The 24,679-nt window shown below is 41.5% G+C and overlaps 4 protein-coding genes across 4 annotated transcripts; all 4 read right to left on the bottom strand.

Moving 5' to 3' along the window:
* Positions 1-507: 507 nt before the first annotated feature.
* Positions 508-2,988, bottom strand: LOC306707179 (growth arrest and DNA damage-inducible protein GADD45 beta-like). The gene is made up of 4 exons (XM_079174522.1): positions 2,856-2,988; positions 2,127-2,228; positions 1,767-1,983; positions 508-1,564 (listed from the first exon to the last, which is right to left on the bottom strand). The coding sequence occupies exons 1-4, from the start codon at positions 2,891-2,893 to the stop codon at positions 1,460-1,462; spliced, it is 462 nt and encodes a 153-aa protein (XP_079030648.1). The 5' UTR covers positions 2,894-2,988; the 3' UTR covers positions 508-1,459.
* A 568-nt stretch (positions 2,989-3,556) lies between these two features.
* On the bottom strand, positions 3,557-7,680 carry LOC306707178 (interferon-induced protein 44-like). Its single transcript, XM_079174521.1, has 8 exons — positions 7,575-7,680; positions 6,162-6,669; positions 5,929-5,980; positions 5,278-5,473; positions 4,879-5,031; positions 4,582-4,753; positions 4,226-4,326; positions 3,557-4,107 (listed from the first exon to the last, which is right to left on the bottom strand). Exons 2-8 carry the CDS (start codon positions 6,640-6,642, stop codon positions 3,868-3,870), a joined length of 1,395 nt encoding a protein of 464 aa, XP_079030647.1. The 5' UTR covers positions 6,643-6,669; positions 7,575-7,680; the 3' UTR covers positions 3,557-3,867.
* Positions 7,681-11,530: 3,850 nt separating this feature from the next.
* LOC306707276 (microtubule-associated protein 1S-like) lies at positions 11,531-21,638 on the bottom strand (the record flags this gene model as incomplete). Its single annotated transcript, XM_079174670.1, has 11 exons — positions 11,531-11,686; positions 12,656-12,873; positions 13,032-13,173; positions 13,941-16,423; positions 16,509-16,595; positions 16,846-17,347; positions 17,690-17,827; positions 18,486-18,568; positions 19,621-19,716; positions 20,854-21,030; positions 21,626-21,638. 11 exons carry the CDS (start codon positions 21,636-21,638, stop codon positions 11,531-11,533), a joined length of 4,095 nt encoding a protein of 1,364 aa, XP_079030796.1.
* Positions 21,639-21,656: 18 nt separating this feature from the next.
* Positions 21,657-22,535, bottom strand: LOC306706854 (cocaine- and amphetamine-regulated transcript protein; the record flags this gene model as incomplete). The annotated part of the gene is made up of 3 exons (XM_079174086.1): positions 21,657-21,764; positions 22,108-22,188; positions 22,401-22,535. 3 exons carry the CDS (start codon positions 22,533-22,535, stop codon positions 21,657-21,659), a joined length of 324 nt encoding a protein of 107 aa, XP_079030212.1.
* Positions 22,536-24,679: the final 2,144 nt, after the last annotated feature.

Genomic DNA, 24,679 nt, shown 5'->3' on the forward strand with positions numbered 1-24,679 from the left:
CCACTTGGACTGTGTTGCAGGTACATCTTGCTATACCTGATCATGTTGCGATACCGTGGCATGGGTGGGGTTAAGGTCCAAGCCCTCTAAAACATGCATTCACAGGTTTGACGTCATTTTGTGATGTGACACATGTACACAACTACAATGCAAAGGGCTTGGGATATTCAATTCTACGTTTGAGCTACTGTCAGCTTCCCCCTCCCCCTGGATTCTTGACTAGGGACAGTGTGTCTGCATCAGATTGCTTTGCCTGTTTGTTCCAACACAAAGAGTTTCTGTCTCAACCCCAGTTTGTCTCTCTGACTGACTTGTGTTTACTACAATAAGGCAGCTAGCCAGACAATGTGTAAGGCCCTGTCACCAACAAAGAATTAGCTCAAAGTGAGCATAACTTTCCCATTACTTCAACCTAAATGTAAACGGCTATTTTTCCAGTTCGATGATGCAAACACGGCTTTTGTCTTGAAATTTGAGCATGAAGTTCTTGATATAGAAGTAAAACAATTATGAATACAATAATTTATTGACTTAGATAACAGCGCACAAAATTAGACAACAGCCAAACGCACAATGGATACAATGAATAAATTACTAGTGTAGCACCGTTCATATTATATTAACAGCGTTTGATCTAAACAAAGCAGCATCCTGAACGCACAGAGATATTGACTGGTTTCTTTTGCAGCAACAATTTACAGCAGATATATTTCATCAGCTCAGACACAGTTCAGTATTCTCAGTCGACAATACAAAAAAAATATGCATTGTGCATTGACTTTTTGTGGTCCTGAATTGCCAATAAATCCTGTATGACATAAACATGAACATCATTTCTATTTCAGTTCCCATGGTGACGATTCCTACGCAGGTTCAGCTGCTCATTTGAAGAACGCACACGCTGCACGCCCAGTCTTTTCTAAAGAAAGAGTCAAGTATTGTACAAGCATACCACACATTCACACACCTTCTCTGCAAGGACTCTCCCATGTAATATACAGGAATGCTGGGCATAGTTTCATTACAGCATTCCTGTCCTGTCCTTACAAACAACACAGGTCTTCCAGGTATAAGTTGGGGTGTGGACACGTTTCTTTTGATGCTGCTACTCCTGTTATTGATTGTCACACCCCCATAAACATTGAAAGCAGCCAAACAGAAGTAGAAAATAGAAGCTTTGATTTAGTTTTTCTGACAATGTAAAAAAACAATGTGGCCTGGATGTGAATCTGCTTTTCTGTTTGTATCTTCTGCACAATGCAGATTTTGTAAACCAAGTGTCCACTCTGGTTGTTTCACTAGTTGCTGAAAGGAAGTACTTGGTTCCTGCTTATCAGTCAGGATAGCCCGTCCCAGTCCGCTCCAGGCCATCCCTGCATGAGCAACGGATCCCTCAGGTCATTAGCATCTGAACCCAGAAAGCTCCAGTCTTTGTTGGCGTATGCGGGTGCCAGACCCTTCAGCGTTCTTGCAGAGCCAGTTCAGGCACCCACTGGTCAAGGCGTCGACTCTCCTGGCAGTAGGTCCCCACCTCCTGTAGCCTGCAGTGGTCGGCCTGGGGGTTCTAGACAGGAAACAAAGACAACATCAAATTCACGTTCAGCCTTGAAGGTGAATTTGGTCTGCAGAATGCAATGCAATAAATATTCACTCAAAAAATGCCAATATCACAACATTTCACCTACAGCACTGCATGACAACAATCCGTAATGCATTTTTGGCCTTTCAGTTACATAACACAGGGCTGGTGTGCTGAGTCAACATACCGTAACTAGCATGCAGTGGAGGTCGCCGTGCTCTTCCTGGCTTCTGTTGGCATCCACAGCACCCAGCAGCTGCTGGAGCCGCTGAACTCCTAAGACACGCAGGATGGTAATGCTGCTGTCGCAGCAGAAGGACTGTAGCAGGGTAAAGTGGATCTGCAGCGCCACATCGTCTACATCGTCAGCTGCCAGAACACACAGGACCACACTGTCCGGGTCTCTGGGGAGGAAGGAGAAAATTAGAAAATTGTGAGTTTAAGGCAGACACTTGCACTCAAGTTATTTTCTGAAATACAAGAGAAGCATCTACTTGTGAGTCTTAGACATTACAGGCATTGGCTAAACTTAATAGTTTCAACTCACGCATTAAGAAGTTTAGCTGATTCATAAATGCCAACGGTCAGGCAGTCTTGTTTCTGAGCCGTCACCAGCAACTCCTCCAGAGCCAGACCTACAGACTGCATCCTGAAAGGGCAAGACAGAACAATTCACTTTTTGCATACTTGAAAAAAAGTCCTCACACTGGTCATGTCATACACGGTGCAGTTCTTTAACAAATGGGTCCAATATTGTAATAACCCATTTCATTAAATGCTGTTAAAATACCTTTATCTAATAATAAAAAAGTCCTGAAGACAGATAAAAAGCAATCAGAGGTTACTCCTCCAGTCCCATTAGTTATGTTGCATGTGGATGATTGTGATACAATAAAGAGGGACTTGCCTTACTGCAGGATGTGCAACATGCATACACAGTCTATTGTGCAAGTCATAAAATATGAATAATTAGAGTATATGTTTTTAAAAACAAGATTATGCAAAAAACTTTTAAAAGTTGCATTATGCTTATATGCTGCCAAACTTTAATGAGGTAAATGTATATCAAAGTATTTGGTGCTGAAAATATCTGCACCCAAGACAGATAAAGTCTTCAACCGAAACTCACAAAGTGTGATTGTGCCTCAACAGTTCAGGCAATGCAAGGCTCGAGGCACGAGAAGCATTCCTGTCCAGCACATGATTTCCATCCACATGGCTCAGACGGCCATAAAACTACAGCCACAGTGCAGAAAACCCGAGCGACATATCTCACCTGTTCTCGATGGACACAAAGCTTTCCTCTGGAATCATGTTTGCAAGTCAAAAAACGTAAACCCGTGAGAAAAGCGAGACAGCAGTCCGGTATTTTAACTAGTCCCTCTGCGCGTCTGTGCAGAAGCGTTGGCAGCGTTTGTTGTTGGCAACGTTGCGTCACACTCTTTATACCGGGGCTGTGGAGAGGGCGGCACCGAAACCACCAGAGTTTTGCAATTGGCTCCAAAGAAACTCAACGTCTCTCTTTGTCATGTGGACTGGTGGTTTGTTTGTTTGGATTACACTGCGTGAGGCTTTTACACGATATGGGAGTACATTTATGGGAGTACATTTGCTTTGTCTGTCCGCCTTGTTGCTCTGCGTGACATCTCGGTGCATAATAAAACATGTGCGCGTGCATAGGCATGGTTGCTAAAAGTGCAATAAACAAAATAATTCCAGTTAAAATCATTGGTAAAAGTAAACTTCGTGAGTATGTTGTGCTGTGCAGATGCAGTTGTGCAACATGAGCTCCTCGTCTTTTCACAACATCCAAGTTTGCATAACTGGACAAGTTTATGAAGTTATGACTGACATCTGGTGGCTGACTGAGGGAAAGAAAAGTCTGACTAACCTTTCAACTGTTGTAAAACTGAAAGTCACAATATGAAGTCAGTTATACATGTTCAAGGAAGACATTCGTGCAGACAAAGACCTTTATCCATTTATTTCCATTTTGTGACTGTATGACAGATAACAGATATAATGCATTTTTAACAGAAAAAACTGAACTTGATGTAAGAGTCAATTCACCCAAACTACTGAAACAAGTATGAACATATTCAGTTTTGCGAAATCCGAACCCTTCCTTTGTCTTTAGTAGTTGTTATACTGCTGGCAGCTATATATCAAAGGATAAACTATTTAAACAACAACACATTTCTTTTGATACATTTAATCAATCGACTCATTGGCTTGAATTATTGAGATATGGGTAATCGTGATCCTGTCTTTCATACATGATGTTTGGTTTATTTTGAAAGTACAGGACGAGTAAAATCATTGGACCTGTAGAGCTCCTGCTGATCAATCACCTCTTGGTCCGCAATAACCTGGTTCTCAAGGAAGCTGTCTGTGTAGTTCAACATCTGCTGCACAGCAGTCAACAGCAGTATGTCAATATCCTGGTCCAGCTCCAGCTCATCACTGTAGCTCTTCACTGGCAGCACACAGGACAACGGGATGCCAAAAAACTCACTCAACTCCCGGGACTGAACGACGGCAAAATAAATGGACGTGGGTTAGATTCTCAATGCCGACACAAAAACAAGTCATTGATTACAGTATCGCTGTTCTCATGATTGTGTTGAGCAACATGATGATTGTTACCTTCCTCTGGATGTAAACACTGCGATAAACATTCTTTAAGTCTTCTGCCACCAGCGGACAGGCCTCGTCTACTTTAGTCATCAGCAGAATCTGAGGAATTCCTATAAGAGAGCAGAAGAAAGGGTAGTAGAAAAGACCAGATTGAAATAGCCGAGAAGATAAAGTGAAAGCAACAAGATAAATATAATTCAGCATGGGAAAAGGCTAAATTGATTGTTGTACACAAAGAAAACTCTTGTGTAGATGTTAGACGTGTCTATAATATAACTATTTCAACATACATATATAAAAACTAACAAGATATAAACGGTGGAATGGTGGAACCTTGATAAAAATAATATTTTTATACTGCTAACCCAGGTTGTTGGTCTTTTTACGGATGTCAGCAAACTTGTCCAGCATTTTTTGGGTGAGGAGGGAGACCTTGCAGGTGTCGACCACATAAACCACACAGTGAATCACATCACTCAGAGTCTTTTGCTTCTTAAAGCCAGGAGAGTCCTCCTGGAGTGGCGTTGAGGGATTAAACTGAGGAACAAATAAAGCAGAAAGAGAATAATTTGTTATTAATCACTCAACAAAGCATCCTACATTCTTACCACTGAATCAGTTACATGAAGATGTGGGTAATTAGGTAGATAGTTATAAGAGACCTGGTAGCGATCCTTTATGTGACCTCTGAAGATGTTGACTAAGTCCTCAATGTTCAAACCAGCCTCAGCGTTTTCCTCCAGCCCCATTGTGTCACACAGGATCAGAGGAACATCTCCACCACCTTTCCCTGCCTTGATGGTGTAGGTGCGGAACTGCAGGAGCAACATAAATGTAGTATAATTAGAGCATGTGGAACCCGTTCATATTACAATCAAAGCATGTCAACCTTTATATGAACTACAAAATGTAAAATATTGTCCTTTTTCATGTTTTTCTCTGCTGTTTTTGTTGCAGGTTATAAGCTGACATTCACGATTAGGCTGCAGCAAAAACAGCGGACACAGTTCACCTTCAGCATATCTGCAGAGTATCACAAAGAGTAAAACTTGTGGCAGCACCTGAGTGGTCACACTCTTCCCTGCTGTACCAGCGATGGCCTGGGATGTCATGTTGCCTCGAAACACCGAGTTGACGGAGTTGAAGAAGGTCGACTTGCCGGCCCCGACGGGCCCCACCAACGACACTCGGGCTTGTTGGACTGTTTTGATCTCAGGCTTATAGCTCCGAATATCCTTCATCAACTGTTGCTTTCTCCTGGAGGGAACACAAATGACACACAAGACATTTAAGCCTACATCTCTAATACATGTTAGCTGCAGAGGATTAGTGTAATGGTTATATTTAATGTGGAAAGATTGAAGGTTTCAAGTGTGTTGCACCTGTAACCACACCCAACAGTGATGTCACAGTGTACCTACACACCTTGGAGTTCTACATCACTGCAGCAAAGTGAGGAGTTAAACCACTGGAGGTCGACAAAGACCAGACTTTAAGCTGCTGTTAAGTTGCTCTTTAAATAACAAATTAAAATTGGTGACAATCTTACAACAATGATTCAAACTGTGTAGATATTTTTCTTTTTAAAGTAAAGTTAGTCGTACCATTAAATAAGAGGTGGATTTAGACACTTGGTTCTTTACTTTTGCCATTTACTCGAGTCACAACTTTTTCATTAATTGTGGCAAAAGTTGCCAAAGATTTCTACATACTCTGCAGTCCAGCAAATGTTCCTCCAGGGTTTGGCCAGAAGATCTCCCAAACCTGCAGGAAAGTTCATAAAAGGTAATTGAAACATGACATATTTTATTCAACATTCACTACAGTCCACTTTAATAAAACAATGCCATTCTTAGTCAATTCATTGCATAAATGAGTCAACACATAAGCTAATTCAGAATAAAAACGTACTTTAAAGATAAAAGACATCCTTATCACCACACACCTTCAACTCGATACACTTCAAACTCAGTCAGTGCCAAGTCTTCTCCGTGCATCTCTGCAGCCTGAAAGGTGAAGTTCTCCCCTGGGTTGGACTGGATCTTAGCATTGTTCTCATGCAGGAACACCAAGGCACCATAATTTGGACCGGTGGCTTCATCTGTGAAAGCACACTCTCGGTTGATACCTTTCACCCTTAGTGGTTTGTTTCCTCCTCCGCCGATGTTGTAGAGGAAGGCCTCCTCATCAGAGACTTTCGCTCCGCTCTGGGTGTAGTCCTGAGAGGTGTAGGCCCCGAAGACAAAGCCAGCGTCATTGTAGGCGACGATGACAGTGGGCCCCTGTTTGTCACAGTGGTTGTGAAAAGCCAAAGCAGTGAAGCCGTGGACGCTGGCTTTGTAGAGCAGGTGGAGTCTGACATGACCCAGGAGAGCGAGCAGCTTCTTCTGCTTATCTTCAGACAGGCTTGAAGTAACGACAGGCATGACGGCGAGTAAACTGTCCAAACACACCTGAAGATGCAGCACTATGATTATGTATTATGGTAGAGGTTTCTAACAAGACATACTCTTCATTACTTAAAAAAGCAAAAGGTGTTGGCATGTGAAATATGATAACTAAATATGATGTGAAATGTCGAAATGTGAAATGTGAAATGTCAATAGTTGCAGCTATTTTTCAAAGGGTCACAAGATAAATCTGAGGAGTTGTGAATTGACTAGTTGGTTGGGGAAGAGAAAATGAAACTATTTACTCGAGCTGTCGGATAAATGTAGTGGAGTAGAAGTAGAAATACTCAAGTTAAGTACAAGTAAAAAATTGCACTTTAGTACAGTACCTGAGTACATTCACTTAATTACTTTCCACCACTGCTTAATTTAACATGAAATATCAGAAATCAGAAGTACCGGTCCTTTACAATTCCATGTGAATGGAAGTAAAAGTGAAACAAACGTGACTTTCGCATGTAAAATGGCGTTTCACATGTGATAAATGAAGATGTGCTTTATTATAGGTTTATAATTCGTAGGCCTATGGTTTTGTACTTCTGACATGCTTTATGAAGCAGAGATAAACCACCAATAATGACAGATATTGGGTATATCCGGATTCAATACAACATCTTTGTCTCGTTAGCTCGGGTTAGTTCCATAATCACCTCGATGAATAGATGTTTAAAAAGTTGAAAGACAGACCGGTTATTTAGGTGTGTACACTCATTTTCATGATACATCATGTAAACATTACAGCAAACACTGTCTACATCCCACAACGTTATTTAATTGTTAAAAAGATGATGAAAAAATGGAAAATGCATCAAAGAGAATATCGACGGAAAAAACCCACTGATCGATAATTGAAACCTAACCAATGATACCGAATAACAGTCGATGCAGTTGAAGGTTATCAAACTCACCTGCAGTAAAAGGCCAAAAAGTAATTTGGTAAAATGCAGCAAGTCGCTGTAGTTAAGTTGATCTTTGTTTCTCCGTCCAGAGAAAAACGAAAATGAAACTGTAATACCTGGATGTGAAAAAAAAGGACTTGGGACGTGGGAGTGTCCGTACTATTGGAATATAGGTATACAAAGGAAGCTGTCATAAAGCAAGATTTTTTTTCATGTTAAAATGCTTGTTAGAGTGTAGGCTACTTCGGTATTTTTCAACTTGGACCCTGTTTTGTTTTTGTTTCTGAAATTGGTCCACTGTTGAGCGAGAGTGCAGCCGTTAGATGGGCTGGACTGTAATGAGGGAATTTGGCACTTTCAATTTACGTCCACGAGTAGAGCTTGTGTTTGCCACTGACAAGGTTCTAATTGCTATTCCACTAATTGACAGAATTCGCTCAAGGAGAATTCTTGTTCTGCAATCTCGCGAGGCGACGTGTTGCCGGAAGACAATGTGGAAACGTGGAAAAGCAATGCTGGCGGAGTGTTTGAACAGGCTACAGAAAGCTTGCTTGTTATCTACAATATTAACATATTTTAAATGTCATGACTGAATATTTAGATGATTTCGACAATGTGGATGAGGTTTTGAGTTTGATGGTCGCCCGTATATATCAGAACCAGAGTATCCGCATGAAGAGGATGTATTGTATTTTCAGGGGATGGTTGGTGAGTATGGGGATTCTTTAAATAGACAAATAAACAAGGTACAAGTTGAAGGGCAGACGAGGAGGCAGAGGAGGGTGAACAAGCTGCTGCAAGGCCGCAAACCTCTGGAGACTGGAGGTGTTCCTGTGGGTGCTCCCACAGAGGAAGAATGATATTACGAGTGGGACCTGTTGCTGCTCTTCAATTCAGATTTCACACCAGATTTTTCCTTGAGCGACACATGGACACAATAAACAAACAGATAAAGAGAAAGGTAAGGGAAAACGTTTGTAAATCTCTGTAGGGTCTTTTCCATAATAATGTCAGACACATAACAATCTGAGCCTGTCGGTGCCATTACATTGACCAGTTTCATAAATTGTTGTCACCATTAGTCAACTAGACACAAAACATGGGAAAATAGAGTCCAGGTTGAAACTTGACACTCTTTAACTGGAGATGACACTCCGAACCCTAATAGAATTTTAATATATGAACTAGTTAGATTTCATGTGGTTAAATTATGTTTTGGTCAATTTCATCCAGTAGTGGAAGAGTTACTGAATACTCTGTTACAAGTCCTGCATTAAGAAAAATCATTATCAAGTAATGGTATAAAAGTTTTGGAAACAAAATGTCTTTAAATCATTTAAATCATTCAAAATTGTACACATGTGCACCACCACTGGTTTTATGATACTTTGTAAACTGATGATGTAAGTTTGTCTTAACTTTTTCATTTGTGTCCTCTTGGCAAATGTTATAATTTGTATATATATATATATATATATATATAGTATCTTTTGTTGGAGTGAATCTGTAAAGTAGCCAGAGCAGCAAATGATGAAGAAAACGTTATTGCAAATAAGGAGCAGGTTTACTCGTTTGAGCTGCAACACATTCATAATTTAATTCAACGCCCACAAGGCAGCATTACTTCAAGGACTCTCAACAGACACGTTTGAATGGTGATGCACATTCTTTATTCATACATTAGTCCCGGCCCCACAACCCACACATTTTGACTTTGTTACTGTATGTATTACTTACAGACAATTACAAAGTGAAAGGTTCTACTTGTTCATCCCATCGCCCCGCTCTGCCACAGTGCTTTACTCTCTGTCTTCATGAATATCATGAATGAAACAACATACAGTACATACAGTATTTTATACATGCGGGACACATACACATAGTTACTATTCACTTTGCTACCTTGTGGTTCAAGTAATTGTCAACCAATTACAGCTCTACTTCATCCCCCCGTGGCCAATACATGATTTAATCTGGCAGCCTTTTGCAGAAGAGTGTAATAAAAAGAAAATACATGTGATTTCACAAAATAAAACAAATCTCAAGGATAATACAATCCTATGATAAAAGTTTAACTGTGAATTTATATAATTATAAAATGTATATAATTTAGAGGTACAGAAACATTTGTTTTATGTATTTGGGGACGAAGGGGAGAGTGGTTCGTGGCGTCTTTGTGATCTCATGCTTTGGTATTGAGGAAACTCTTGTGTGCCACATTTGTGTGAACTGAGACAATCAGTTGTGATTGATTTACATCCAAACAGAATATGACACCCGTTCTTGGACATCCAGACCAGGACAAAAGGAAATAAAAAAAACTGTGTACAGACAGGTCTGGAGAGAATGCAATGTAATCCATCACATTACATATGTGTGCTTTATTTTACAGATTTGTAATGTCTTCATAATTTCCTGTGAAGGAAAAAATCTTAATAATTTGATACTAATTACAGGAAAAGCAGTTGTATATTTCCAGAATAATTTCCTTGAAAGAAGTGCTCCATTTAGACCACAGTAAATATTCATTCATTAGTCATTTATTATTGGAAAATGTTCCCTTTATATGTGTCAAACTATATGCTGGAATAATGAACTATTAACAAATAATATACCTAATTCCAGAAAACTTTCCAGGAAATTAGGGACTCATAAAATACAGTGTTGGTGTGTACTGCAGTCGATTTGATTACAGCCATTCAGTAATTTCAGTTTCCGTATCAGGGTTACTTTATTCCAAATATGAATGCAATCTAATTTAATCGTATTTACAGAGCACAGCATAGACAGCTGTTATTAAACTCACTTACGATTTTATGCCGTGCGAAATATTTGTCTACAATTAACTATATTATCTTATCCATCATATCAACAATCTAAATACATGTCATCACTTTTAATGTTTTTTTAGCAAGATTACAAGTTAACATTATTTTTACAAAAGCATTTGCTGTCGGATTACTAATTAGCATGATTTTAAGCTCCTGTAATGGATTACAATTACAGTACCGTTCTTAATGAGATGATTGCTGTAATGCTATCAAACTTAAGCTGGTACTCTAATCCCTGTCGACAGATTTGTTGTTGCACACTCAGATTCAATAATCTCAGATTCAATAATCTCAGATTATCACTCAACATCAGATACATCGCATCTCGTCAGTTTGCTCTGCGGAGATGGCAAGGTCAACAGTGAAGCCACTGAGGCACAATACTTGTTGAAAGCAGGTACAACACACAGCACAGCTCACCTCATGTCTGCTTACAGTGCTCACAACAAACACCTGACCACACACTGGGAACTCTTCATTACAGGTACAATGTAAGACTCTCATTTTACGATACATACATTGTCTGTGCAAATCAGACACATATCATTTTTATGAATAAAAGCAATACAATGCAACCACAATGCTTTCATAAACAAAAGTGTGCACACTCCTGCCATTTGGGAGTATTTGGAAAAGGGACGTCAACTGGTAAATGTGGCATGAAAAGCAGCAAAACGGGCCCTTAAACGTAGCACTGCTATCACTCTTCAGTGCTGAATGCATTAATAAAACAAGCCTACACAAAGTGCATTTAACCCCATGTATGCTATATATAGACTAATCTAAGCTTTTCATGTGGATCCACACGTTTGCACCCCAACATGCTTCTCTTGCAACCAGTGTGATCTCCTCTCCTGTTTTGCACAGGGTCATGGGTCGAAAAGAAATCATGCAATACTCCCCCACAGGAAGGGCTTTTTGGTGCAAAAGTAGCCCACAAAGAAGTGATTAACCAGTGGGGGAATGGGTGAAAGTTCCATGTTAGTTGTGTTCGTGCAGAAAGGGGCCATATATTCTCTTTAATTCCCCATAATATCTGTTTCTACCTTTCTCTAACTCTGTCTCTTTTTTCTCTCTACACACTCTTCTATCTTTCAGCTCATATTCACCCTCCGTCGTTGCATCCCCAAGTCTTCAAAACTCTATCTTGCATGCAGGAAAGGTCTCGTCCTGCATGGCGACCGTGCTGTTGGATCCCAGAACGGTGATGCCCAGCTCCTTCTGTCTGTCCAGGGTCTGCTGGTACCACTCCTGCATCGGCACCGACTCGAAGGTAGGAATCACTGTCACCTGCGGATAGACGGATAAAAAGGAGGACATTTATCTGCAGTGTAGGTTACATTTGACTCCCATCACTTTCAGTCGTTCGTCATTATCCGTGGCTACAGTTTCATTTGCACACATTAAAATATGACTTCAGTATCTGCAGACAGTCATGCATAGGTTGCAGTTTGGGCTCCAGTTTCCAGCAAATGTAGGCACTGGCTTCAGTTTAATTAATTGAAATCGATTTCTGTATATGTTCTGTATCTACCATTTTGTCTGTATGGTCATCTTTGCACTGTCAGAGGGGGATCTATGGTTTCATTCTGACTTTCTGTCCCTCTCTCCCACTTCCTCAAGCCATTGCCATTCTCTTCCTGCCCACCAGATGCCCTCAGACTTTTTCTCCCATCCCAGTGATCTCACTCACATCTATAGCCACTCCCTGCTGCCCTGCAATAACCCCTTTCCCTCCAGTCACAGTCACCTGATGTTCCCTGCCCAACTGCTCACCTGTCCCCACTTTCTCTCATCAGCTCTGCAGCTATTTAACCGGCCATTTTCCACACCAGTTGGTCAAAATTGCAATGCTGCTTTCTTGTCTTCTGTTTTTGCTTTTGAGCTTCTGAAACTAGCTACTGGAACCTTAACCTGGACCAGTAGCTGCTTGCCTACCTGTATCTGTACCTGTTTCAGGTGAGCATGATTTACTCAGAACCCGCAAAACAATAAGTAAGGCATAAAAGAAGAAAACAAATCTGCTTTTAAATTAGGATCCGACAAAAAACGTATGTGAACTACTGAACTGAAATCTCAAATATACAACAGTCAACAGTTTAATGTGAGCAACTCGTCAGATAAATAAATAAAAATTACGTTCAACAGCTACAGCTCCCATTTTTTCTTTGGAAGGGCTTATTGCTATATAAGTTAACCACCAAGCTCAAGTAATATATGTTTCAATGTACAAGAATGTAATCGTGTGCGTGTTTCTACCTGCATAGTGTCAGGCCAGGACATCTTGGCATCCAGTAGCGCGTCCAGTGTATGCCTCATTAGCTCCTCTTTCTCTTGACTGTCACCACTGATGATGTAACAGGAGGAGCGAACGCATCTGAAGAAGTCCACACTGACTGTTGGAGAGGAGGCTCCAGAGGGAATATAGGCCAGGTCCACGTACACACTGACTTCACCGACAGAGGTAGACTTGGAGCCTGCGACCGGGGGAGAGAGGAGAAACTGCTGATAGACATTTCATTACAAACCATTGGACACACATCAAGTTTGTAAAGTACAAGGGGAAAATGGAAAAGGGAAAAGTATTGGAGAAGTTCTACAGTATTTAGTATGATTCAGGTTGTACACCTCATACCTGGATTGGGTGAGGATTTAGCTGGTGCTGAGCGGGTGCTGGACAAAGGCGTACGAGTAGAAGAGACGTTCCCCTTTGTGACTCCACTTTGGCTCCCTGTCCTGCTTTTCCCAGAGCCTGATCTTTGGGAGGCCTCAACAACCTGGCAACAGAAAAGCAAATTTGTACACACAGTTTTATGCTAGATTTCAATTTAGCCATAATAATAAACATTAATTGTATCCTCAAAATCATCATTATGTTAAAAACTGAACAGGACTAAATACCTAAATTGGACGTTATACTTTTATGATTCCGTATGGCACGAGGACACTAAGGCTTGATTCAAGCTTCAATATAAAAAAGTTAACCAGAAATGTTGTCTGAATACTGGAGTTGTTGCCTCCGATACTGTCTAAAATGCGGAATTGGGTATTGGTCAGTACAACAGTCTTTGCACTGATCTGATATCACAGATTCATATCATTTATCAGCTCATTTACGTTACCCAGGAGCAACAACAACACGTACATCCTTCCCAATCGGTACTGTGCATGTGCTACTCTCAACAGAAATGAGAAACAAGCGAGATGACTAAATAGTTAGCTACTTCCATCATTTGCTCTGGAAAAAACATAATTCATGATGGGTGTAGCTCATGAGTGAGCCATCTCTCTCTTGTTTCTCATCTCTGTTGAGAGTGCTAAAGGAGACTGTAACGTTAGCCAGAGCTAGCAAAATGTCAGCAATTTGGCCATATTTCATACTGGAAAATCCCACCAGTAAAACTAGTAGAGAAAAGTATTCAACACACTGGTATTGGATCGACACTAGCCGATATGCAAGTTCAGATATCTGAATCTGTTTTGGGCAGGAAAAAATCACCATATTACACAGACTTTTCCTTTAATGTTAAAAAGACAAACTCACAGCTGGAGTTTTTTTCCCCCGCATTCCAGTGGCTTTTGCTTTCTTCCCGTTGGCGTCGGATTCAGACTGAGGAACGGGCATTGATGTGTCCGGATGTGGGGGTAGGGGCGGGCTGTCCCTGAGAGGGGCCGGAAGAGGGTCTGGGGGCAGAGCCTGACTGGAGCGGAGATTATGGGGAGAATTAGACGGCTCACTGCTCGACTCATCCTCATCTGAGTCCAGACAGCCATCTGCTGTGGTGGACGGGCAGTCCTCCGTGCAGACGGGGGCACACGACTCACTAGGTGATGTATCCTTGGGGGGGTTGTTGTTGTTTCCGGGCTGAAGTGGAACGAAGGCTCCTCTGGCGGGCTCGCTAGCACCCGAGCTGGAATCAGGCTGTTTAAGATGCTTGAACTCGCAGGGGGAAACCAGACATAGATCCACATCATGATTTGACGCCTCAAAATTAAGTGAGTTAGGTGCTGGAGGCCGCCCCATCTCTGAACCCTGCCCTAAAGGTCTTGGAGGCTTCTTTATCGGTAAAGACATCCCAGTAAAATGGCCCTCATTGGAGTGGGAGTTATGAACACTGTCATCCCCCTCTCTCTGACTCACAGTAGTTGGTCCCTGCTCCAGGGACATGGACAGCGATTCGTCTACTTCTGTGGACTGAGGTGAGCTCACCTCTGCTGGCATGGAGTGTGTAGTGGTGGTGGTGGTGTTAGTGAAAGAGGGAGAGGGGTCTGAAGGTCCCTCTTTAAATGAACCCAAAGAAAGGAAACTTAGTTGCCTCTCTCTTGGGTTTGTGTGACTTTCTGGATTGCTTTTGGACTGCCCCTCACTTTGCTTGGATGATCCATCTGGCTGGTGGTCATCAGCCGACTCTAAGTCACCCATCTGGGCCTGTAGCCTGCTGAGAGTGGCCTTATTGCACCACACATCATCTGGGGACAGACAGTAAGGCGTGTGGCCTGCACTGTTGGGCCGTGAATCAGGGGAGGCAGGCTCTACGGTCTGATCGTCAGCGCTGACAGGGGCCTGGTTCTCGGGAGAGGATCGCGAGGGAGGGCTGTTTCTCAAAGCCCCGTCCAGGAGAGTGTATTCGGTCGGGGTTAAGTCTAGCTGGACTGTGCACTCGTTCTTAGGTGCCTTGTTCAGTGGAGATGGAAATCCTATAACCTTTGCTGGTTTGGCAGCATTTCCATGCACATTCTGCAGGTCTACATCAGCTTTCTCTCCAGTCCAAGCCTGGTCTTGCGCTCCATTATCACCACTCGCTTGCACTCCCATTATCCCTGCAGCTTCTTCAGCTACAATACTCTTCTCTTTGCTCATATCTCCAAGGATCTTTTCATTTCCTGACTCACTGATTTTTTGCTTTGCCTTATCTGCTGTTTCCACCTGCGCCTCACCTCTTTCAGTTTCCTGCCGGAGCTTGAGAAAATCGTCTGTCATATCCTCAGGGGTAGTCAACTTGGAGCCACAGGGGTTCTCTTCAGACTCTTTCGCTGGTTTTTGTTTGCGCTGCTCTGTATTAAAAACCACTGGCTGTGGGGTTTCCAAAACTCTCCCAGTGTCAGGTTTTGTTGCAGTGTTTACATTTACCTTCTTTCCATTATTTGCATCCTTTCCTGATGGTTTTCTTGTTTTCTTCACCGCTGTTTTAGAGTCATTTGTTGCTTCCTTATTGAGCTTAGTTTTATTTCCATTCTTTGGTTTGAAAGGGAGAACATCATTTACCCCCTGATTGGTCCTCTTAAAACCATTCTCCTGGTTATTCCCAGGCTTCTCCTCCTTTTTCCCATCCTTCCTTTCTCCTTTCTTTGAGGTATTATTCTCAGACAATGCTCCTCTTTGCTTCACACCTGTGTCTTTGATTCTGGTTTTATCAGCATCTCTTGAAGTGGGTCCATTTAATACTTTTCCCTTTTCCCTAACCAGTATCTCCTTTCCCTCTTCTTTAACTCCTGACTCTTTTCCATGTTTGGGTGTTGACTCCTTCCCCTGTGACCTGCCACTGTCCTGGTTCTCTGTCCTCTTGGTCTTTCTGTCCTCCCCCAGTCTCTCCATGTCCCCAGTGGTCACTGTGGGTTTCTGGAGGAAGGCCAGCCCCTTTAGCTTCTCAAGCCCCAGCAGCAGCTTTGCCTGTGGGGTAACACCAGGAAACAGCACCCTGACCACCTTCTCCTGGGGACACGCTGGGTGCCACACCAGCAGGGCAGACACTGAAGCCAGGGTGGTGAGAGGGAGAGTTTGGGATTTGGATGCTGATGACACGGCGTCAGGCCAGTTATGCATGAGTGTCTGGTACTCCTGGCTGTTTTTGCCAGGGCTGAGGATATATAAATCCAACTGTCCCACTCCCATCTTCTGGAACAGGGTTAGTGGTTCAATGGGAACCCCTTGCGGGCGAAACAATGGCTGTGGTCTGATGTCTAACTTCTTTAACAACTGTAGGGTTAGGGCCGCCTGGTGTGTGCTCTTCAGTACATTATCCACACCTGACATGAGAAGAATGACAACTTTAACTTGATGGCAATCACTCACATTCGAAATGACTTCAGTACGTTTTATTGCATCACTCACAAGGCTGTTCATCCACCTGCAGCCTGCTGGGGGCGTTTAAGAACACGACTCCAAGCTCTGGGGAGATTAACCTCTTAGACGAGTCATCTGTTCAGATAAAAGAATATTAGGACACGGAGACAAAAGAGGAATTTGAACACGAAAGTGGTAAAGATGAATACACAGAAATCCCAATCTCCAAACTTTTTTTAACTTTTTTTTCCCCCCGTTAAAGATTTTTCCTTATCCAAACCAAGGGTCTACCGATACAGGTTGGCATCTGGTAAAAAGACTGTATAGTTCTTTGAGGCAAATTTGTGATTTTTGGCTTTACGATTGAATGGACTTGACTTCTTACCTTTGATATCAGAGCTCAGCTCCAACTCAGCCACCTTCCTCTCCAGGAAGACGTTGACCCCGAGGAGGTTTTCTGTCCCAATGTGCGTCAACAAAACGGCATCAACCCGGTCGAGGTGTCGGACCAGCTTCCAAAAACAGGCCTGAGAGTCCGAGCCGCCATCCACCAGCACCGTGAACCCGTTAACGGCAAAAAAGGCACAGTCACCGCGGCCAGCGGGGAACACGTAGCAGCAGGGGCGGGACAGCTTGAGAAAACCCACGGTGATGGGAGGAGGCAAGAGGTCGAAGGGAGATGGAGGGGAAAGAGTACCAGAGATGAGGGAGGTGAATTCCCCTAGAGCCTCCATGGCAGGCAGCACCTCTGGGGGATTGATGTGCAGCATGAAAGGACACTGCAAAGGCTGGTTCCCCAAGAGAGTCTTCCTCCACTGGCCGATGTTGGGACAGCTGAGGGTCAAACTGAGCTTGGAGGAGGCGGCAGAGCTCTCTTGATCTATGAACTAAAGTCAGAGCATTTTTTTTTTAGATACTTTAGTATACAGGCCAAATGATAACGTTAATCATCATAACATTAATGAATAGAATATTAGCTGATACTTTGTTGATTCTCAAATATTAACATCGGCGTCCGCCTAAAGAAATCCAATATAGGTCACCGTCTCTTCCCCATCTTGATGACACGTTTGTTTACATTTAACGCAGAAGCTGCTGCTGATGATGTACGAGTTTAGCAGTAAAATAAACTAGATATGAAACAATTACTCAATTCAAAGCAGCTGAAAAAACATTCAAACATTTATCGGCCCGGAAAATAAAAGTCAGAGAGACGCTTTGTCGTATACCTGCTCTGTTAGTATTTGTTTCAGTTGCTGTGGTGAGAACAGTCCTCTGTGAAACAGCAGGTCTCCACTTTCCTCCACGCTCTGGCCGGCCAAGATTAACAGCTTATGGGCCGATTCCCTGGACAGCAGAGCAAACACCTGGCCAGGCCAGACAGAGATGGTAGGATTTTTATTTTTTACAATGACCCAATTTCCCCATAATCAACTGTAAAAGAAAACGCTTCAGAGAAAAATAAAGTACAAGGAGAGTGAGAATAATCCATAACAGGTCTGTTGAGCTCAATCAGCCTAAAAGTAACTGTTTTAATAATTTATTTATCACATTTGAGTCACAAGCAAAAATACTATTTAGCTTTTTAAATGTGATCATTTTCTGGTAAAACCTTTTTTAATATTATTGCTAATTAAATATCTTTGGTTTTTGGACTGTTTGTTTGACAAAAGACACCATTCTTAGACAATACTAATAATTTGTAAATCCGGTAAATAAGCGAGGTTTAAACCTGTATAATAAATTCTGCGGCCCTCATTACAATGATATGAGAATTCTTCAGTATATTTGGACTATATAATCATATGTAAATCATGACAGGCTGTCAAATTTCTGAATCAGAATAGAAAGCAACAAAATCATTTTTAAATCCAATCCTCTGCCATGTTTCAGATCTCATTTGGAGAAAGATTATGAGCATCCAATACAAATAAATAAAAATCTGAATTCTTGCATCACTGCATCACGATAACACCTGGCTTAACTATCTTCCAAGAACTCCCAAGTATTTTTCAAACCCCTCACCTCTGAATGAACCTGTTCCTGAGATGGACTGATCAGCACCTGAGTGTCCAATACTCTGGTACTGTGGCGCAGACACTTCTGCCCTGAGGAGGCAGAGAGAAAAAACAGAGAATAGAAATGAAGGGACAGACAGGCTTGACAGCCAAGGGAAAGATAACAAGTCAGATCTGAGCAGGGGGCAAGAGGCCAGAGGCAAATAGGAGCGGAACTCAAAGAAGTCAATAAAAGAAAAGCGAACTGAGATAACCGGGCGGGAGATTGACTCCCTCAACGAAAAAGAGGAAGGAAGAACAGCTGAGTCAGAGGGAGTCTGAGGATGAGATGCCAAGTTAACTCGATCTGCAGTGAATATCCAGTCTGAGGGGAACTGGATCAACCTTTGAGGATACAGAGGCGAACACAGCCAACTGGAAAATAATGACTCAAATAATTACCAACGTTTCTTTAAGTCAGAATCAAAAGTGGTTGCCATTCCTCACTGGCTCACCGGTTTGTGATACAGCGGCATGCACGAGTTCAAATGTGAAACATTTTTGTGATTCAAAAACAATTTGGGAATTAAATTGGTTCACTATCTTGCCGAGACTTGGGTGAGAAGATCAATGCCTGACTCGCGTCTGTGTGCTAAATGTGATGCTACAGCCAGTAGCTGGTTAGCTTAGCACAAAGACTGGAAATATGGGGAAACGGCTAGCCTGGCTCTTGTGCAAAGATAACAAAATCTGCAAAACAGCCTCTGACGCTCAAAAGAAAAATGCCTAATTGTTTTACAAAACCCTAAAATTACATGTAAGCTCAAACATTATTAAAAGATAAGTAACTGCAGTAATATTCACCACATAGGCAACCTTTCTGGCTGCTATTTGTCCTCCCTTTTTTATCATTTTCCCTGGTTGTCCTTGGCTCTGCATACTAAAAGGCTGCATACAGAAAGAGAGGTGGCACAGCTTGGTTACAGTTCTCCATTGTTTTTTGTTCGACAGGCCCACCCATGTTTAACAATCACTCGACTGCGCCTCCACTTTCCTTCCTTCCTTCCTTCCTCGTGGACCCCAGACCAGCCGAACTGGCAATTCACCATGAGCATGGGGCTTTCTTCGCGATAAAGGGTCAAATTAAACTTATTATTACTTACCTGCACCCTTGAAAGACGCAGTGTGTTGGGAGAGAAACTCTTGGAGATAGAGATTCAGGTTACAGGATTTTAAGTTGATGTCCCATGACTGAATACCTGGAGACATAAAAGATACACAGTCACATGGGGCAACAATGGGTTTCACAACATAACATAAGAGTCCAAATATTCACTCAACAAAGTGTGAAATTAGTACATTTTCTAGTGAAGTCTATGAAGACTTTTAACTGTGTAATAGTCAAATTTTGTCAAAATTCAAACATATGGTTCTTTCTTTTCAATGTGTTGGGACTGAAACTTTTCATTACAAGAAAATGGAAAGGGGAGAGTTGGGTCAAAAATATTTAGTAAAACTGCACCACTAAATTAACAATAATAAGAAACCTAAAGTAGAATTATCTGATGGTATCAACAGAAACTGAAAACTCATAAGCTTTGTGAAAGTGTTCACATTGATGGCAGAGCAGGTGTAGTCAAGTGGCCAGTGAGGGTATGACACCACAGATAAGAAAGAAGAAAACCATTTGGTGATTTTAACTTTAGACTATTCTTTAGATGAAGAAACCATTTAAACACATTGGGAAAACCTTTAAACAAATGCCTGATGTCACACTGCTGAAAACCAGGCTGTTTTTCTTAGTTCATGAAAAACTGACATTTTGGAGATGCAGCGATGCAATGTTTATAGGCCTAAATGATAAATATCTATCTGTCTCGTGTTCCCGCTGTTCCCTTATCTATCTACAGCCTGTATGCAAGACATAAACTGTCTGCACTCAAATAGCTGTTTGCTTACACAGTACAACACAGTCTGTCCCCCACTGCCTGCAGTCTCCACAGTTACAGCTGTACATTAGCACACAAAGGTTATGGCACATCGTTTACAAGTGGCTATGTGTTGGACTGGATATTCGCCCTGCAACATTTCCCCCAAAGCTTCTCCTTGCATAACGATATACTGAGAAAAAAAGACAAACCACCCGCTGCAGACTGCTTTTAATTATAATGTGCCCAGAGGGGTGAGGTGATGCTGATTGTGGAGTATTGCCAGATGACGCATCCTCCGATCAGCGGGGTGAATAAAATTACATAAACACTGCAATGGGGTCAGTGTAGCATCCTCGATGATGATTCAGTCGACGAGAACTTGCAGGCATCTGAATATTTTATCCGAATGTAGAGAAAAGCAAAACGACATGCAGCAAGCATTAAGAGGCGTTGCCGCAAACGTACCTCGTTCAATTTCCCTGCTGATGGGTCCCGTCTGTCTGAGGTGAGCGGTCCGTCCTATAATGATGAGCAGGGAGTATTTGTGGAGGCTCAAGTCGGGGTTTGCGGTCGCAGCGCGCCTCGACTCCTCCTGGACCTCCCTCTCCGGCACCCGAATGGACGCCATGTTGGAAACTTGCACTTGGATGTGATGTCATTGAAAAATCCTGACAGCGCTTTTTATTGCAGAGGGAGATGACAGCTGGTGTGGCGGAATGCAGTCGCGCATTAGTGAATGTGTAGAGGCGGCTTTAGTGATGACAGGTGGCAAAAACGAATCAATATATATTTTCTTTATTGTCGTCCTGTAAGTGTTTTAGTGCTGTCATTTTAATCAAAACCAATTTTTCAGCAAGGATTTTGCGGGAAAATGACGATAGTTTCTAGACTACAATTGAGGTGGTGCATTTTATAATACTGTAACCCCTCGTTTTTATATAACAGTGCAACAGATACACAGACACTTGGATATCATTTAGTTTATTTATTGACCTTATCTTACAAATGTGTTTAGAAACCGTTGCTTATAGCTTTGCTATCTCCCCCATAACAGGAACAACAAACACAATTACAGGGGGGAAAATAATTTATGACAAAAACATACAAAGTACTTCACAAGATGCCACAGTCCCACACAAATAACTTCCACGGTGGAAGAACACGTTAGATCTATTCAAAACATAACGTAACATTTTGTAATCTAAATTTGTAAAATAAAAACGTCATTTATAATCACATATGTCATTCATTTTTCTCACTATTTTCCTTCACAAACATTTGAGAACATAAAAGTTACAAGTAGTACCCCGGGGACAGCTGCACAGCGTGCCAATGCGCGCGCCTTTACGCACGGCGCACGGCTCCCCGGCGTCACACTGGAACGACAAAAGCAACATCAATTCATGAAAATAGTGATATTGTTGTTCACTTATTTCTTGATCAAAAAACTGTAATGGTCAAAGTCAGAAAGTTACGTGTATGCATTGATTTCCATGTTCAAACACCTATTACAAAATACATGTTATGAACAGGACAAATCCTCGTCAAATATCTGAGACACCAAAAAAACAAATCTTCTATTTTAGCATATTTGTATATATTATAAATTCAATGAATTTCACAAACATAGAGACTTTTTTAAATGTATGTATGAATCAACATATTCCCTGTCCTGGAAATACAACCTAATTAAGCAGTTTTATAATATCTTACACCTACCGAAGGCAGCCAGCCATGCTTTTTCTCTAAGGGCATCTCTTTGCTCCTCAGCTTCTCCAAAACTTCTTGCAATGCGTCAATCTGTAAAGAAATGGCAAAAAGTAAAATATGCATCAAATATATACTGAGATAAACTGTACGTTAAGTTTAAAAGATTGTTTTCTTTTATGTGCTATTCATCTTTTTGTAAGCGAGTCACTTTCCAGAACAATGTTTATTTTGCGCATCGTTCAACAGCCTTCATTCATCCTGCTGACACATTTCACACCCAAACCCCTGGAACAATCTCTCACCAGCTCTTTCTCCTGTTGGCTTTTCAGAGGGAAATCCAACGAGCGCGTCTCTATTGAGGAGTCTTCTGCATGAGCGAGCCACAGGTAGGCGCAGCAGCAGGTGACCGTGAGGAGGAGAGCCTGAGTGCTGACCATGGTGCTGACACAAAAATTGGAGCAGTCCTCTTTGGCAAGTGGAGAAAAGTGTGAAGTCTGCGGTTGTTCCGTGAAGGTTTGGAGGTCTTCTGTACAGGGACCCCCTCTTTATAGGCGCTTTACGGCTGCTGTTGACATCAGCCACCCTCTGAAATATTCATGAAAGGTTTCGACACTGGTGACACTGCTCGGCACCTTTTGTATCTTTAGAGGAAGGAACCTGACAGGATGAAATCAGGGAAGGTTAGAAGGTGGATTTACATTTCACAAAACATATTTGGTCATGTAATTTATTTGCTGAGTGGGAATTAAACTTTCATCATCAGATTCCAATCTTAGTTCAGTTTGAAATCTCAATCTATGGTCCGCAAAGTAAGCCTTTGCAGTTAAACACACACATATGAGTCATTCATGAGTCATTTTGATGTGTCAGAATCAGGCTGAAATCTCACCACATCATAAAACGTACACTTCGAAAATCTGTAAATCTGTCAAATCCAATTGGAAAAGAACGCAGCACAGTTAGGTTTTATTTTAAACATGAAATAGTCTTGACTGCCTCTTGTGCAGGGTAACTTTTAGAAACATTCAATGTTTTGCTGCTAGTCTATTCTGCCTATCTTCCCTTGTCACCGCTGTTCAATTAAGCTGAAATCTGACCTCAGGTTAATCCACATTGACACCAATCTGTTATCAGGATCCAATTTCCTTTTGTAGGAATAACCTTAACCGCCCTCTAAGCAGTGTGTGTGTGTGTGTGTGTGTGTGTGTGTGTGTGTGTGTGTGTGTGTGTGTGACCCCATGTTAATGACAATTCTTCCATTATATTGATCCCATTCTCTCATATTGAGACAATCTGTCTCCTGAAAAAGGCTAGACGAGGCTAAGGATGAAATAAGGGCAGTGGTCAATATATGAAGCCTATGACTCATTCAGGTTGAATAAAAGCAAATGAAAAATATTTCAAGGTTTGGGGTGTTTGGCACAGTATTTATGTGTATTTGTATATACACAAATTACACAATGTATAGTAAATGATCTTACAGGTATATGATTATTCTGTGTCCTGTGTGACTTTCATTGCATTATATCACACTGTCATGACAGATGCACTGGGATCTCATTACAGGAATATATCATAGCCTAGTGTCCCATCACATACTTGCTCACTCATTGACATTAGGTATGACAAAAACGTAACTAAAGAATAAGTTGTTCACTGACTGAGTGAGGAAAGAGAAAATCATTTAAATCATGTGAACTGTGTAAAATGACGCACAAGGCATCTATAACTCTCCTACGGCAGCATTGAAAAATAGATATAATATCTTTAAGTGTGAGGTGGCATCAATGAAGTGTCAGAATAAGCAGATACAGAATGAAATGTGACCAGCTGATCTTTATGTGACTTTTATAATGGTAACATTAGGTGTCAAGTGGTTAATGTTTTAAAATGATTAGTAATGATTAGTCAAATGCATGAATAAAGATGACGAAAATATATTTTAAACTTATTTATTATGTATTTATGTATGTGTATGCATGTAATGTTATTGTTATTATGTTGTGTTATTATACCTTGAAATTGCCTTATTAGTAGTTGTTCTTGTGGACCACAGAAATAGTAGCTGTTGTGCTAATGACAGCTAGTGGGAGTCCAAATATACAAATAATAAATAAACATACAAGTTCCAATGTGATTATTTCTGTCTTCTTGGAGAATAATCACAAGAGCATATTTCTATTACTCCATTGCTTTCCACAGCAGGGCACAGAGGAATTTCGTACCATGAATTCATATTAGGCCATGGTGTGGTGCTATGGTCGACCATCCTGCAGAATATCTATCAGCGAGGAGAAAATTGCAAAACAAATTTTAACTGAACCCTTTCGGAGAAATGAACACAGACAAGCCAATATTTATAATATATATATATATATATATATATTGGCTTGTAATATAAAACAAATGATTATGTTTTACTTCCCTGTAATTGTCTATATTCATCTGATTATATCACTGTAGTGTCTTCTGTGTTTTGTTACGTTTTATGCCTTTCAGGAACTTTTTTCGGTTGCTGTTGTAGATGCTCACCCCTGCCGCAGGGGGGCAGCAGCACAATTTGAAGTGCAGCTCGTGATGC

This window comes from Pholis gunnellus (assembly GCF_910591455.1).
Source record: "Pholis gunnellus genome assembly, chromosome: 15".
NCBI lineage: Eukaryota > Metazoa > Chordata > Actinopteri > Perciformes > Pholidae > Pholis > Pholis gunnellus.

Excerpts from the sequence above, each read along its gene's own strand:
- LOC306707179 (XM_079174522.1), bottom strand. The coding sequence starts at position 2,893 with ATGATTCCAGAGGAAAGCTTTGTGTCCATCGAGAACAG. Across the intron at positions 2,229-2,855 it reads TTTGTGTCCATCGAGAACAG|GATGCAGTCTGTAGGTCTGG; the intron begins GTGAGATATGTC and ends TTGCCCTTTCAG. Across the intron at positions 1,565-1,766 it reads TCCACTGCATGCTAGTTACG|AACCCCCAGGCCGACCACTG; the intron begins GTATGTTGACTC and ends TTTCCTGTCTAG.
- LOC306707178 (XM_079174521.1), bottom strand. The coding sequence starts at position 6,642 with ATGCCTGTCGTTACTTCAAGCCTGTCTGAAGATAAGCAGAAGAAGCTG. Across the intron at positions 5,981-6,161 it reads TGAAGTGTATCGAGTTGAAG|GTTTGGGAGATCTTCTGGCC; the intron begins GTGTGTGGTGAT and ends ACTTTCCTGCAG. Across the intron at positions 5,474-5,928 it reads AACATTTGCTGGACTGCAGA|GAGAAAGCAACAGTTGATGA; the intron begins GTATGTAGAAAT and ends TGTTCCCTCCAG.